A 13,774-nucleotide genomic window follows, 5' to 3' on the forward strand; every position below is an offset into this window, starting at 1 on the left:
CCTTTTTGATATTGTATTCCATGTTTTGCATATTAATTCAGGAATCCCATTTACTCCTTAATGCTTTTCTCCACCTGGAATCCTTCCTTTAAAAATTAATGTAACTGCAGGCACCTGTTCCTCCACTCATTAAAAAAAGTTTTGTTTGCATCGTCTCTTAAATTTTTACATTAAATTTTCATATTTTTTATAAATTGTAACAATGTTTAATGATTTAGAAAAAGTTTGATGGTTTTATTCAGATATTCTCACAGGAGGAAGTGTTCAACAATTACTTCTTGGGCTGTGCTTTGAAATGATGCCAAAACATCTAAATCAGTTGCATTTAATTAAAATGGCCGATTTCCTCAAGTAACACAGTTAAATCTCACTCAAATTTATAGATGCGGAATGATCTTATCCTTTAACAAATGGTTTCCTTTTGTGCGTTTATTAGGAAGCGTACACTCGAGTGTTGATGGGGCATATTGACCTAGCTCGATCCATCTTCCCCGCTGGAACAGTTGGTAAGGCAGTAATGGAATGAGGCAGGTCTAAGTTCTGAATGTGTGCTATAATCTAGGAGCTTTGCCTGCTGACTGTTACATAAGAGAAGTTTGGGCACATTATTTATAATGCTTCAACCACTCATCTGCTGGTGGCATGCATTTTTAAAGTCAGTCCAATAATTTGGCTACAGATAATGATAACACTATTCCTGATCAGAATCATAGAAGTTTACAACATGGGAGGAGGCCACTCAGCCCATCATGTTCAGGCTAGTTGATGAGTACCCATCCAGTCAAATCCCACTTTCCAGATCATGGTCCATAGCCTTGTAAGTTAACAAGTGCATCCAAACATTTTTTTTATGTTACTAGGGTTTCTGTCTCTTACACCTATTTTCCCAAAATGGAGGCCATTGGGAAAATTAGCCAATGAATCGTGTCTGGAATGCCTAGGATTGATTTCATGCGCAGAATTGGTCTATAATTATACTTCACTCATTACATTTTTGTGAAGGAATAGTTAATTTGTATTACATTACTATCTTCCACTTTTTACTGGAGAAATTACCTTGCATTTATCGTGAGATGTTGTGGACAGTTTGGTGCAACTCTTTTTAAACAGATCCGGTAGATGGTTTGCCATAGTGTGCTGTTTAAACAGTTTCTGATTGCTGAGTAGATAGATTCAGCTTCTAATAAGATCGAGGGTGGATACCTGCCATTCATGCCACTTTCCCACTGCAGTGAGGTCGGAGGATTTGGTGGCCAGCCAAATCTCTGTTCACTGCAGCACGATGGGAAAATCCCACTGGTGTGAACGGTGATAAAATTACGGCCAAACTGTTTACTTTAAGTCCTGCCTATCCTATCTCCAATCCATTCGTTGACACAATAGTGAAAAGCTCTGGGGTAATCCCAGCCTATTCTACTAGAATAATGTCTTGGGAGTAATCCATCATACTATCCGGAAGAGTCCGTGATCAAAGATATTGCTATGAACTGGTCAGCAGTACAACTGACATTTTGTTGAGGGACACACTTGTAAGCAAGGACTTCTTGAAAGTGTTTTCACAAACTCACCATAAAGCAAAATCATTCACTTTCTTTTTAAACATTTCATAGTAGCTTTTCTTGGGAAAGTTTTTATCTGAGTTTCATAATGCCTGTACTTGCCCATTCTACCATTTCCACTTCACCACATAGGCCTTTATCCCACTGCTTTTTTACACTGTTGCATGCAATAGAAAATCCCTGTTAACCAGCCTCTGGATCAGGGGGGGTTCTTGCTATATGTTCTTATTTTTCTGAATTGATCAGTAAATCTCTTTCAGCAAACTGAAGTGATTTATAACACTCAATTGGAGAAGAGATTGCAACTCCCAAACCATACTCCAGTTTAATTTGCTGTATCAGTGCTGTGCTCAATTCATCTGAAGGAGTTGGCTTTCTGTTGAAGAAATTTAGTACCTAAGTGCTCATTACCTTTTGTATGACTTTTACTAGTGACAGCGAACTATTCATATGCAGTGCCTATAGGTACACCTACAGCACAAATTGATTGGTAATAATGAAGAAACTCCACAGCTGACTTTCATCTCCTTAACCTAAGGGAACTGAGGTTAATCATAACACCTGGCTGTCACCCAGTTGAAAACAGCTGACTAGGAATTAACTCTGGGGGTTTCTTTGTATCTCTGATCCATTAAGATGCTTCTTATAAAATGAGCTCTTGATCAAAATTTTGTTCATCTGTTCCACAGTGTCCATACGTGTTCCATGCCCAATTTTATCTGATAATGCTCGTGTGGAAGCACATTGGGGTGTTTTAATACATTAAAAATACTATATAAATGCAAATATGTTGGTGTTATATAACTCACCTCCTGATTTTCTGAGTTACTGAGGAAATCAATGTTCTCCAGTACCAATTATTGCACATATAATGGACCATGAAAGCTAACCATTACACCTGGGAGCCCATCAATAAATATAAACCAAAATATAGTGCACTTTACACATGATCTTTGCTTAATTTGTGAGACAAATAAATGCATTCCTGGCAGATATGTTTGTTGGACCTTTTTAAAATCTCAAATGGTGCTTCTGAACTCAAATATAAAAATTGCATTTTATATTAATAATTTGTTTGCCATTAGGCGATGTCCTTGATGTATGGGCCCGACATGCTTTGTGGGAGGCAGGACTGAACTACAAGCATGGAACTGGACACGGAATCGGCAACTTCCTCGGCATTCATGAATGTATGTTCAAACTATTAATCATTACACTTCCACTTTGTTGACCAAATAGACACATACCAAATACCCTCTCCATTGCAACAATGACAACACTTCAAAAATGGTTCAGTGACTGTAAAACACTTTGGAACATTCTGTGGTCATAAAAGGTGCTACATAAATGCAGGCCTTTCTTTCCGTGCATTCCAAAATACTAGAAAGTTAACACCTCATTACAAAAGCATTTGGCAGTAAGAAATTTTCAGCATTATGAAGGGAAACAATGAAACTGATTCAGGCAATGCTTCATTGTGGTGAAGGTTTGTAAAGCCAAGTCAAGTTAAAATTAATACACAAGCAAGCACGAGCCAAATATGGTGAATGCTGAATTCTGAAACAAAAACAGAAACAAAACAGAAAAATGCTGGAAAATCTCAGCAGCTCTGACAGCATCTGTGGAAAGAGAATTGAGCCAATGTTTTGAGTCCAGGGACCTTTCGCTAGACCCTTCATCAGAGTTTTGACAAAGGATCATCCAGACTCAAAACATTGACTCTATTCTCTCTCCACAGATACTATTAGACCTGCTTCTGTTTTTGTTTAAAATTAATGTGTTGGAGTAAGAAGAGAATTCAGATTTTCACTCAAAGGTAATTAAACTTGCAAAGTTATCAGGAACAATCGCAGAATCAAAGGGGTACATGTTTGATTTTTCCTGTCAGTGGAGAATCACATTTAAAGACATCATACAATGCACACAAATTTCTGACTAGAGAAGTACCTTTCATAAAAGATTGAATCAAAGATTTGCATGGAGAATATTGCACTCAGCAGTGCCCTACAACTGTAGTTTAAGATGGTTCACAGACTGCCAGGTTACCTATATTTTTCGTGGCTTTGAGGAGTCAGTGCTCCATGCTAATGCAGACTACACAAGGTTGCAGCTTCTTTTTCATTATTTGAAGGTGCTGCTCCCCAACTTCAAACCCATGCTCCTGATCATTGACTACCTGGTGTGGAGAGGGGCGGACAAGTAGCTGGAACTCCTTGTAAGCCCATTTCTGGGCCTGGCCAATTTGGCCATTAATACGTCCAGGCAATGGGCAATTGAGGCGGTCGCCCAGCCTGACTGTCTGTTCCTCTTCTGGAGAGGGACCATGCAGTGCCCACTAGTAGGCTTGAGGGCCTTCTGCAATCAGTGGATACTGGGAAGGACTGGAGTGCTCCATCAGCCCCACAATGTTATTTTGATTTAGTTTGATAGGTTTCCTTTCATGTTTTGACCTTTTGTTGCAATGCCCCTTTAAAGGATTATCAATATGTTTCATTGGTTTATTTGATTAATCAGTCTATTTTATGGGTACTCAGATTGGACAGTCAATTACATAGAGACAAGACACTGAATAGATTGATTACTAAAGAGGAACAAACGCCTGTTCGGGTACACTGAAGGAGAATTTAGCATGGTCAATGCACCTAACCAGCACATCTCTCAGCCTGTGGGAGGAAACCCAAGCAGACAGGGAGAGAATGTGCAAACTCCACGCAGATGGTGACTCAAGCTGGGAATCAAACCTGGGTTCCTGGCACTGAGAGGCAGCAGTGCTAACCACTGTGCCACCATGCCGCCCTATATTATTGAAGTCAGTTAATCAGTGCAATGGCTGGAAGCTCTAAGAAAATATCCCTAAGTTGTATCTGATAACAATGTCACTGGTTCTCCATTCCTGAGCTTAAATGTAAGCATTTTCTCTTACACGTATTCCTGCACAAGGAGCTGACTGAACAATATTCATGTAATAGATCAATGAGACAATTCACACTCCCAAATATTCATTTCTAATGTTTCAGGTAAGTCATTACATGTACTGGTCACTCATGACCTTCAGAGTAAGCAAGTTATCAGCAATAACACAAATGACTTATTTGGAAACATAAACTGAATTTTTCTTCTATTCCTGTTTCTGTGCAGGGCCAGTTGGCATCGGCAGTGGTCATACCAGCCAACTTTATGAGGGAATGTTTACGTCTATTGGTAAGCATTTCTGAAAAGGAATTTACTTAAACAACAAATGATGATTAAAGAAAAACCTAGAACTCAGATATTTAGTATTACTTTGTTGAATTCTTCAATTTCAAAACCTCAGAAGTACTTGGGTGGCTTGGTGGTGACGGCATGGAGCGGGTGCAGTGGCAGTAACACCAGGGTGATGGGGATCGGGGAGTGGGGGGGAGAGGTGGAATTAACACATTCTCAAAAATTTTACAGCTAATTTTTTTTAAAGTACAATCATTGGGCGGACAGCTACACTCACCCCAAAGTCAGAAAATCCTGCCTGAGGTCAACAGACCTTTGCATGATCCTGCCCGCTACAGTTCCCATGGTGGGTGGGATAGGAAAATTACACCTATTGTTCTTACCTAGGGAAAAGTTACAGCTAGTTTATGGACAGTAACACCCAGAAAACAGCAAATTAAATGATTTATTTTGGTTGATGTTGTTTGAGTGAAGAATGCTGGGCTGAATATCAACAAACTCCCCGATTTTCTTTGAGTGATACCATCAGACCTCTCGCACCCTGCAAAATATGACCTCAATTTTATTTGATTTGACTGGGGGAACTTTGCTGACAAGGACATGTTACCATTGCTTGCTTTTTCGTGATGCTGCAGATGTTGATTTTTTTTAATAACAGTTTTCTTGATGGAATGGGTGGATGGAATTTTCTCAACCCTGTAGAGATGGGCTAGAAGTGGGCATGAGGAGGAAACTTCGAAATCAATATGTTGTATATCAACCTGACAGGGAAGGAGAGACAGTGGTAATCCAGAGACCCAAGTAGGGGACCCAGGTGCGAATCCCATTAAAGCAAATGGTGAAATTTGAATTCAATAAAAATCTGGAATTGAAGTCTAACGACAATCACAAAACCATTGTCAATTGTTGTCAAAATCCATCTGGTTCACTAATGTCCTTTAGGGAAGGAAATCTGCCACCCTTACCTGGTCTGGCCTACATGTGACTCCAGGGCCAATGCAATGTGGCTCTGGAATCACACTGACTCTTAAATGCTCTCAGTGATGTGTAATAAATGCTGGGCCAGCCAGTGGCACCTCTTTTATTCACCCTATCATGGAGCCACTGGTATGAGAGAATCACCGCTACTGCCACTTACCATTCAACGGAGGGTTTTCCCCTCCACACTATTGGCCTGACAGCTGAGGATATGAATGATTTTCCAAATGCTACAGAACAGTTGCTCACCTCAGGCAGCACCTACCCCTCCTGGTGGGGCTGATGGCCATTCATCCCAGTGACTCCATGATGGGGTAATTAAAAGAGATGCCACTGGCTGGGCCAGCATTTATTACCCATCACTGAGGGCTGTTAAGAGACAACCACATTGCTGTGCCTCTGGAGTCACATGTAGGCCAGGTCAGGTAAGGATGGCAGATTTCCTTCCCTAAAGGATATCAGTGAAACAGATGGGTTTTGACGACAATTGACAATGGTTTTATGATCGCCGTTCAAACTGCCAGCCATCCTTAACTGGATGACAAACACAGATGCACTCTCTTAATTACCAACAACATAAGATTGCGACATTGTGCAACCAGCCAACACCATTGGGGTCAGGATCCACAATTGATTCCAACGGCAGAAAAATTGCAAAGATGGTAAGATTCCACCCAGTGTGTGCTGGTTTCCAAGTGGCAATGAATTGCTCAGCAACCAGTTGCCATTCAGAAGACTGCATTGTGGCCATAGGTTTCATCGCGGATAATATCAAATTGTCAGTCCTGTCTCCTTATCTGAAATAAGCACAGCAGAGAGGTCAAAGAAGTGTCAGCCCTTCCCATCACAACTTTAGGACCCACACAAAAAGGTGTGGAGATACAGCAGAACCCCAATCCTGTCCAAAAATCTCTCCCTTGCCTGCCTAAGTAATGATGGATCATCAAAGTGCAAGAATCTCTAGCTGAATTCTCTTTGACCAAAGTTTTTTTTATTTATGGCCCTTTAACCTTCATATTAACAGTGATATCTTTTACCACTCCACTTCTTTATCTATTTGATATCAAGTTCATGTTTTGAGTGCTGCATATCACAGCCTCTGATACAAAGTATCAACTCTACACACTGCCAAACAAGTGTTTTAGTACTGCTAGCAGAATCAAGGTCCACATGGTCAAGAGAAGACTACAGATAAGGAAGTTTCATATTAACTATCCATTTGGAATGAAAAAGAACGACTCATCATCACAGTCTCTAGCTGTTTCCTAAAAGTCTCCATGGTTTTCATGTAAATCATCCAATTGATCAGCTTGTGTGAAAAATAACTTAACAACAGGTCTACTCTTGCACCTGCTTCCTCTAGTCCACGGGTAGCTTGTTACGCTGTATGTCATACTTATTAACTTTTCACCTTCCAGAGCCTGGCTATTATGAAGACAATGAATTTGGAGTTCGAATTGAAGATATTGCAATGGTAGTAAAGGCAGAAACTAAGGTAACATTTATAAATTTGTTAGTGTTGAATCTTCCAGTATTTTTTTCCATTGAATTAGCAGGAAGCATTTTATAAATGTATTGCACTAGGAACACACAGCAACTTCCAGCCCTGGCTGGTGCCAGTCACCACCCACTTCACACGTTTCTTCTTTAATTCTGAATTTGAATCTCAAATCCAAACTCTATTTACCAACAGCAGAGTGCAGAATCCCTTCCTGTCTGCACATCACTACATGATCGCCATTAAGTGTTCCCTTATGAGAATTATCATCCTTGAACTACTATCAGCTAGTGTCTGGAGGAGGAATTAACAGGCAAAAACTGACTCGTAGGGTGAGATTTTCCAGCAGTGCTCACCCTGAAAGTGGAAAATCTCACCTGAGGTCAACGGACCTTTGCATGGTCTGGCCCCTGCCTGTTACGATTCCTGTGGCAGGCGGGACAAAAAATTCCCCCCATTGGATCTCTATAATGCAGAAGGAGGCTGTTCAGCCTACCCGGCCTACCCCGACAACAATCCTATCCAGGCCCTATCCCCGTAACCCTCTGTATTTACCCTGCTAATCAGCCTGACTCTAAGGGACATGGCCAATCAACCTAACCCACACAACTTTGGAGCATGGGAAAAAACTGGAGTACCCAGGGGAAACCCACACATACACAGGAAGAAGATGCAAACTCCACAGACAGTCACCCAAGGCCGGAATTGAACCGGGATCCCTGGCACTGTGAGGCAGCAGTACTAACCACTGTGTCACTGTGCTGCCCCTCCCAGTAACTGAATCTAGGTTTGACACAAGGCAGCTGCTGGAATCTTACCACCACTCAGGTCAGTGGGATTTTCCCATCCCACCACAGTGAATGGAGATTTGGCTGACCACCAAGTTCTCTGATTTTGCTGTAGCCAACGGGAGCGTGGCATGAATGGCTGGTAAGATCACGTCCAAATGAGAGCTATGACAAGGCCTCAGATAAAGTTTATAAACACAGCAGATTTCACTCACCTCACATGAATCCTTTAATGAGATTGTCAGAAACACACAGCAGCCTTGATGGAACCTGTAAAAAGCGATGGTGGCTGGAATTTTACTGGCATGCCTGCCCTGATTCTGGGGGTGGGTGAGGCACGGAGAACGGCATTCTCCATTAGCCTTGGGCGGGACCATATGAACTATGGGCGGATGTACTGATAAAATTTTGCCCATTGTAATTGCAGAACTTACACTGGGTTCCAGTGAATTCTGTGTTGCTTCGTAACCAGGTATTTCTGTTCCTTATAAAGACTATGTACATGAGAAGGCAATTCTGTTTGCTGTATAAACAGCATCTCTTATTTGGCTGCCTCACAATGAATTGAATGCCTCTGCCATTTCAGGAGACTTTAGTGATTTCAAGTGCAGCAGACAGAGCTGCAGCAGGAAACCAGTTCCTTTTGTTGTCTGTTCAAAATAAACTTTTTTTAATGCCTCGGCACATGTTGACAGTTGCTTTCCTGTTCTTTTGATTGATGTCGATATTTTTCACTTTACAACAAACTGTGCCCGCCATCAATGAATCCCATGTCAGCTGTGGTTCAGACGAGAGCACTCTTTCCTCATCAGTATGTTCTGGGTTCAGGACCTGCTTTAGGTCTTGAGCACAAAAATATAGGCTGATAACCAAGTGCAGGAACGAGAGAGTGCGACACTGTCAGAGCCACTGTCAGAGTGTAGATAGGGCCCCTTAGTATCTCTTCCAGATGAGATACTAAGGGGCCCTGTCTACACTCTCAGGTGGGTCCAAAATATCCCATAGTGTTACTAAAAAGAAGAGCCGGGGAGTTAACATGCCCTGTCCAATATTTATCCCTCAAATCCACATCACAAAAACAAATTGTGTGGGCAATTATCATATTGCTGTTTGTGGGAGCTTGCTGTATGCAAATTGACTGCTGAATTTTCTACATTACAACAGTGACTGCACTTCAAAAATACTTCATTGGCTGTAAAGTGCTTTGAAAATTTGGTGGTCTTGAAAAGTTTTATGTTAACACAGATCTTTCATTTTATTTATTTTTACTAATTCTCATTAAACAGCTAATTGTTCTAGGAATCACAATCAACTACATTTGGGTTTTATAATAACTTCAGGAGTCATCTGTGAAGGAACCAAGCTTTTATTGCACAAAATGAAAATAAACAATAACCAGAAGCCTGTGGTGAACATAACAGGTCCCAACTGGGTCTAAAAGGTTAATGGACCCTCTCAGGGTCTTGCTTTATACAAGGCTTAGTATAGGAGTTCTAACTGGGTGGCTCATTACCAATCCCCAATTGAATGAGCCCAACAACTAGTGTCCTGTCAATCACAGGTGTTATTACAGATATTAAATGCCCAAACATTTGGATTTTCTGAATTCTGGCATCAGTATTTCATTGAAAATCTGGGTTAAAACTAGTCCACTAGATGCTTCAGTGCTAAAAATACATCTTACCAGATTAAAGTTACATGAAATAGTAATAACACAAGCAGTTCTATCATTTAAAATTGTTTTCAATACTCATTTATACAGCACATGTTTGGAGGCGTTCCCTACCTGACTTTTGAGCATGTGTCTCTTGTTCCGTACGATCGAAAACTGATCGATCTGTCCATCATGAACAAGCAACAGGTGAGTTGTTACTTGTGCCTTATTCGCAAGATGTTTAGGTGCAATAGCTGCCTCCTCCTTTCATAATCCTGTTTAATCTCACTAATATCTTCTGAGCTACGGATTTGATTCAGATGCGGCTGGTTTCAGACTCTTTGGACTGTTATTGTGGAAATATTCGTAAAGGTGAGAGGTCTAAATGCTGGTGAATAAAATTCATTCCCATTTCGGGCCTTTTGCAGTAACTACTGATCACTTTCAAGTTGATTTCATTGCGGGTCCTCTCCAACAAAATTTGCTCTAGACAAGACAGATCTTAAAAAAAAACCCCCACCCCTTCCATAAGACAGGGTGGAATTTTCCTAAAAAATTTTGAAGTATCCTAACACCGTGAAAGCAGGAGTCTGCCATGCCAGTCTTTTGGGTGAGCTGAGCACAGCAATCTACCAGCACTCTGTCAGCTTTTCTGACAGCTGGAAGCTTCTCACCGGCAGGGTGGGTGAGGGGAAAGCCATATTCAGAGACCTTGGGTGCCATTGCGCATGGCGCTCCAATCTGCCAGTGAGCCGAGAGACTTTCACGCACCTCCCACCCACACCCACAGAGGCATTAGAACTCCCCACCATCATTGGTGGCTTTCTCACTTGTCCCCCCCCACCCAAAAACGGTCATCAAAATCCTCTGGATGAGTCCCCTGGCAGACCCCCGACATGCCCCCCACCCCTGCACAGCTCTACCCCTGTACAACCTCTCCTTGTATAGTCCCCCCCTATACACAAGCCTCCCTTGCATATCTCCCCCTGCAATGATCACTCCTTGCACAGGTCCCCTTTGCATGATCCCTTGTTGCTGAGATATACCCCTCTACCAATTGTGTAGGCCCCCTATGCATTAGCCCCTCCACCCCCCCCATCATTGTGCAAAACGCTCATCCATTCAGGTCCCAGCCTCCCTGGCACACATATGGTGACCAATCAGGCACTTGCCAGGATGCCAGGTGGGCACTTAAATATCTTCCAATTTCAATATCTTCCAACTCCCCCCACCCATCCAGTGTGGCCATGACACATGGTCCCTGCTACTGCAGAACAGTAGTGATTCTCACCATTGTGACATCTCACCAACGAGGGGGGAAGCATCAGAGACGGCAGAAGCAGCCATGCTGAACCTGGTAACTACATTTAAATGTAGTCAATTCCATTAAATAGGCTTTGTGCCCTTTCTGGGCACAAAGCTGTTCTCGTCTGCAAACAGGACCAATCCTACCTCGCCAAGTTAATGGACTAGCAAATCAAGCCAGTAAGATGCGCCCATTTAATTTTCCATAGCATGCCATCCTATAGGGTTGTCTGAATGCGATTGCCCACTTAATAGTAAATTAGTTGCAGTTCTATGCGATGATCCATGCCAGTTAGGAACAGAAGTTTGCAACAATTAATGAGGTCATTTAAACTTTATCATAAAGTAGGCTACATTGAGACATGCAGATAGTTTAGCATCACCTTAATTTGTTCAGTGACATTTATGCTTGCATTGTCCCAAAAATCTAATCATGAGCATGAATCTTTGAGGCTTTCCTGGCAAGAAAGAAATGCTCCAGTCATTATGTGAAATGAAAGTATAAACATAATCAAAATAAATATGTTTACCGATAATACCAGAGCAAATTCTTAAAGTACTTTCTTACACCAAATTAAAAGTCATTGCAAATTACAAAAGCAAAGGGAAATGAGTGTTGTTGTTTAGGGCTTGGTTTTTAGTTATAGAAAGCCTACAGTGCAGAAAGAGGCCATTTGGCCCATTAAGTCTGCATCAGCAACAATCCCACCCACCTTAACCCCACACGTTTATCCTGCTTATCCCTCTAACCTACATTTCCTGGAACACTAAGGGGCAATTTAGCATAGCCAATATCCCTAACCTGCATTTCTTTGGACTATGAGAGGAAACCGGATCACCCAGAGGAAACCCACACAGGCACAGGGAGAAGGTGCAAGCTTCACACAGACAGTGACCCAAGCCAGGAATCAAACCTGGGTCTCTGCAGCTGTGAAGCAGCAGTGCTAACCACTGTGCCACCCATAGTAGGATCAGTAGGATCAGTTCAATAATCTATAGGGAAGCACAGCTGTCTGTGACCATTTTGAGGCATGCAGAAATTACATCATTCTCAGTCATGATGAACAATCAGATTTGTTTTCTATTCTAACGACAAATTGCTTCAAATTTACTCTATACTTCATCTTAACTGAAACCAAAAGTTAGTAGATCATTGTTTTGGGATTTATGGGCAGAGATCTTCAGTCAAAATCTGTAAGCCAAAGCACACTGATATTTTAGCACAAGTTAATGCGTGGTGGTATTGTCATTGGACTAGTAATTCAGAATCCCATGGTGATGTTCTGGGACCTGGGTACAAATCCCACCATGGCAGGTGGTGAATCAGGAATTAAATACCTATTGATGACCATGAAACCATTGTTGTTTGTTGTAAAAACCCATCTGCTTCACTAATGTCTTTTACGGAAGGAAATCTCTCCTCCTTACCTACATGTGTCTCTAGAGGCCCAGCAATGTGGTTAACTCTTAAAAGCCCTCAGGGATGGGCAATAAATGCTGGCCCAGTGATGCCCATATCCCATGAACAAATAATAAAAAATAAATTCAGAAACAATTGTAATGATCATAATCTTCAGCCATCTCCATGATGTCTCAATGCTTAGAACTTATAAGTTTATTTTTCTTCTCAATGTTCTATTTTCCAGATTGACTGGCTTAACAATTACTATGAAAAGGTCCGGAAGATAATGTCTGCTGAACTACAAGCACAAAATTTAATCAAGGAATATGATTGGCTTCAGAAGCACACACAGCCATTTTCACACAGTGCCCTCGTGACATTCTCATTGATCAATTTGTTTGGAGTCATTTTGGGAAACTTCCTGTTACAAGGAAGTCTTCTTTAAAAAATGCCCCAAGTTTTCCTTTTCATAATCTGCTCACAAGATCCTTCCTTAAAATAGAAGAAAATTCTTTGAGTTACATTTGATATGAACTACACCCCTATCTGGCCAATTAAAAACATAATCCCTGTCCCATACTCCAAAAGAGTATCACTTGCCTGCGAGGGAACCTGGTCAGTTCTCTGATGCCTAGAGCTGCTGTAGTTACCAGTTTCCTAAAATAACTCAGTTCACTGAAAATAGTTGTTTCAGAGTGGCCTGCATGCCATTCTCCAGATGGCCAGCAGCAAAGATTATGGTTCCATCGAAGGGTGCAGCAGTACTCAGTGAACATCGTGGGAATGTTTCCTATGGGTATTCTTTTTTTCTCAAGATTTATAGTTAAACTGGATTAAACTTGACTTTAAATATGACTTTAAGTAATTAAACTAAATTAGTGCCCATGGGATGATTTAGTTTCTTAGCTTTCTTGGCTCAGACGTCTCCAGTACTGTACCAAAGAACTTTGACATTGAGGTTGTGACAAAATTGTCAAGATCAAGGTTTGTTAATTACCATAATGGTTTAGTAAACCACATCAATGCCCCATATCACTGGAAAAGCTCACTCAATATTGCAGTTCTCTTCGAAAAGGTATAACTAGGAATGAATTAGGCAATGGCTTTGATAAACCAAGCCCCATGCGGAGGTATTTTGTAGGAAATACCTGCTTTCCCCTTGGGATTCTATTTTTTATATTTTTATATTTTTCAAAGGATATTCATTCACAGAAGACTGCAAGAAAATATAGGACAAGTATATTTGTTCTCAGTATTCTTTTGTTTCCTCAGATCAAATTGCCTGACCAGTTAGTGCCGTGCCAATCAATATGCTAAACTTAAATTGACTTGCAGTTACTTTTCCCTCTGGCTGTCAACTATGCTATACTCTAAATTTAGCTAATT

The 13,774-nt window shown here is 41.2% G+C and overlaps 1 protein-coding gene across 2 annotated transcripts in view; it reads left to right on the forward strand.

Moving 5' to 3' along the window:
* xpnpep2 (X-prolyl aminopeptidase (aminopeptidase P) 2, membrane-bound) overlaps positions 1-13,276 on the forward strand; it is a 76,523-nt gene extending 63,247 nt beyond the window's left edge. For both annotated transcript variants that reach the window (XM_080187591.1, XM_080187592.1), the window contains 6 exons: positions 437-506; positions 2,645-2,749; positions 4,698-4,760; positions 7,160-7,236; positions 9,790-9,888; positions 12,633-13,276. In XM_080187591.1, the coding sequence (XP_080043717.1) occupies positions 437-506; positions 2,645-2,749; positions 4,698-4,760; positions 7,160-7,236; positions 9,790-9,888; positions 12,633-12,833 (615 nt within the window). In that variant the 3' untranslated portion in view covers positions 12,834-13,276. The remainder of the gene's footprint in view (positions 1-436; positions 507-2,644; positions 2,750-4,697; positions 4,761-7,159; positions 7,237-9,789; positions 9,889-12,632) is intronic.
* Positions 13,277-13,774: the final 498 nt, after the last annotated feature.

This window comes from Carcharhinus amblyrhynchos, chromosome 4 (genome assembly GCF_965287045.1).
Source record: "Carcharhinus amblyrhynchos chromosome 4, sCarAmb.v2.hapA, whole genome shotgun sequence".
Lineage (NCBI taxonomy): Eukaryota > Metazoa > Chordata > Chondrichthyes > Carcharhiniformes > Carcharhinidae > Carcharhinus > Carcharhinus amblyrhynchos.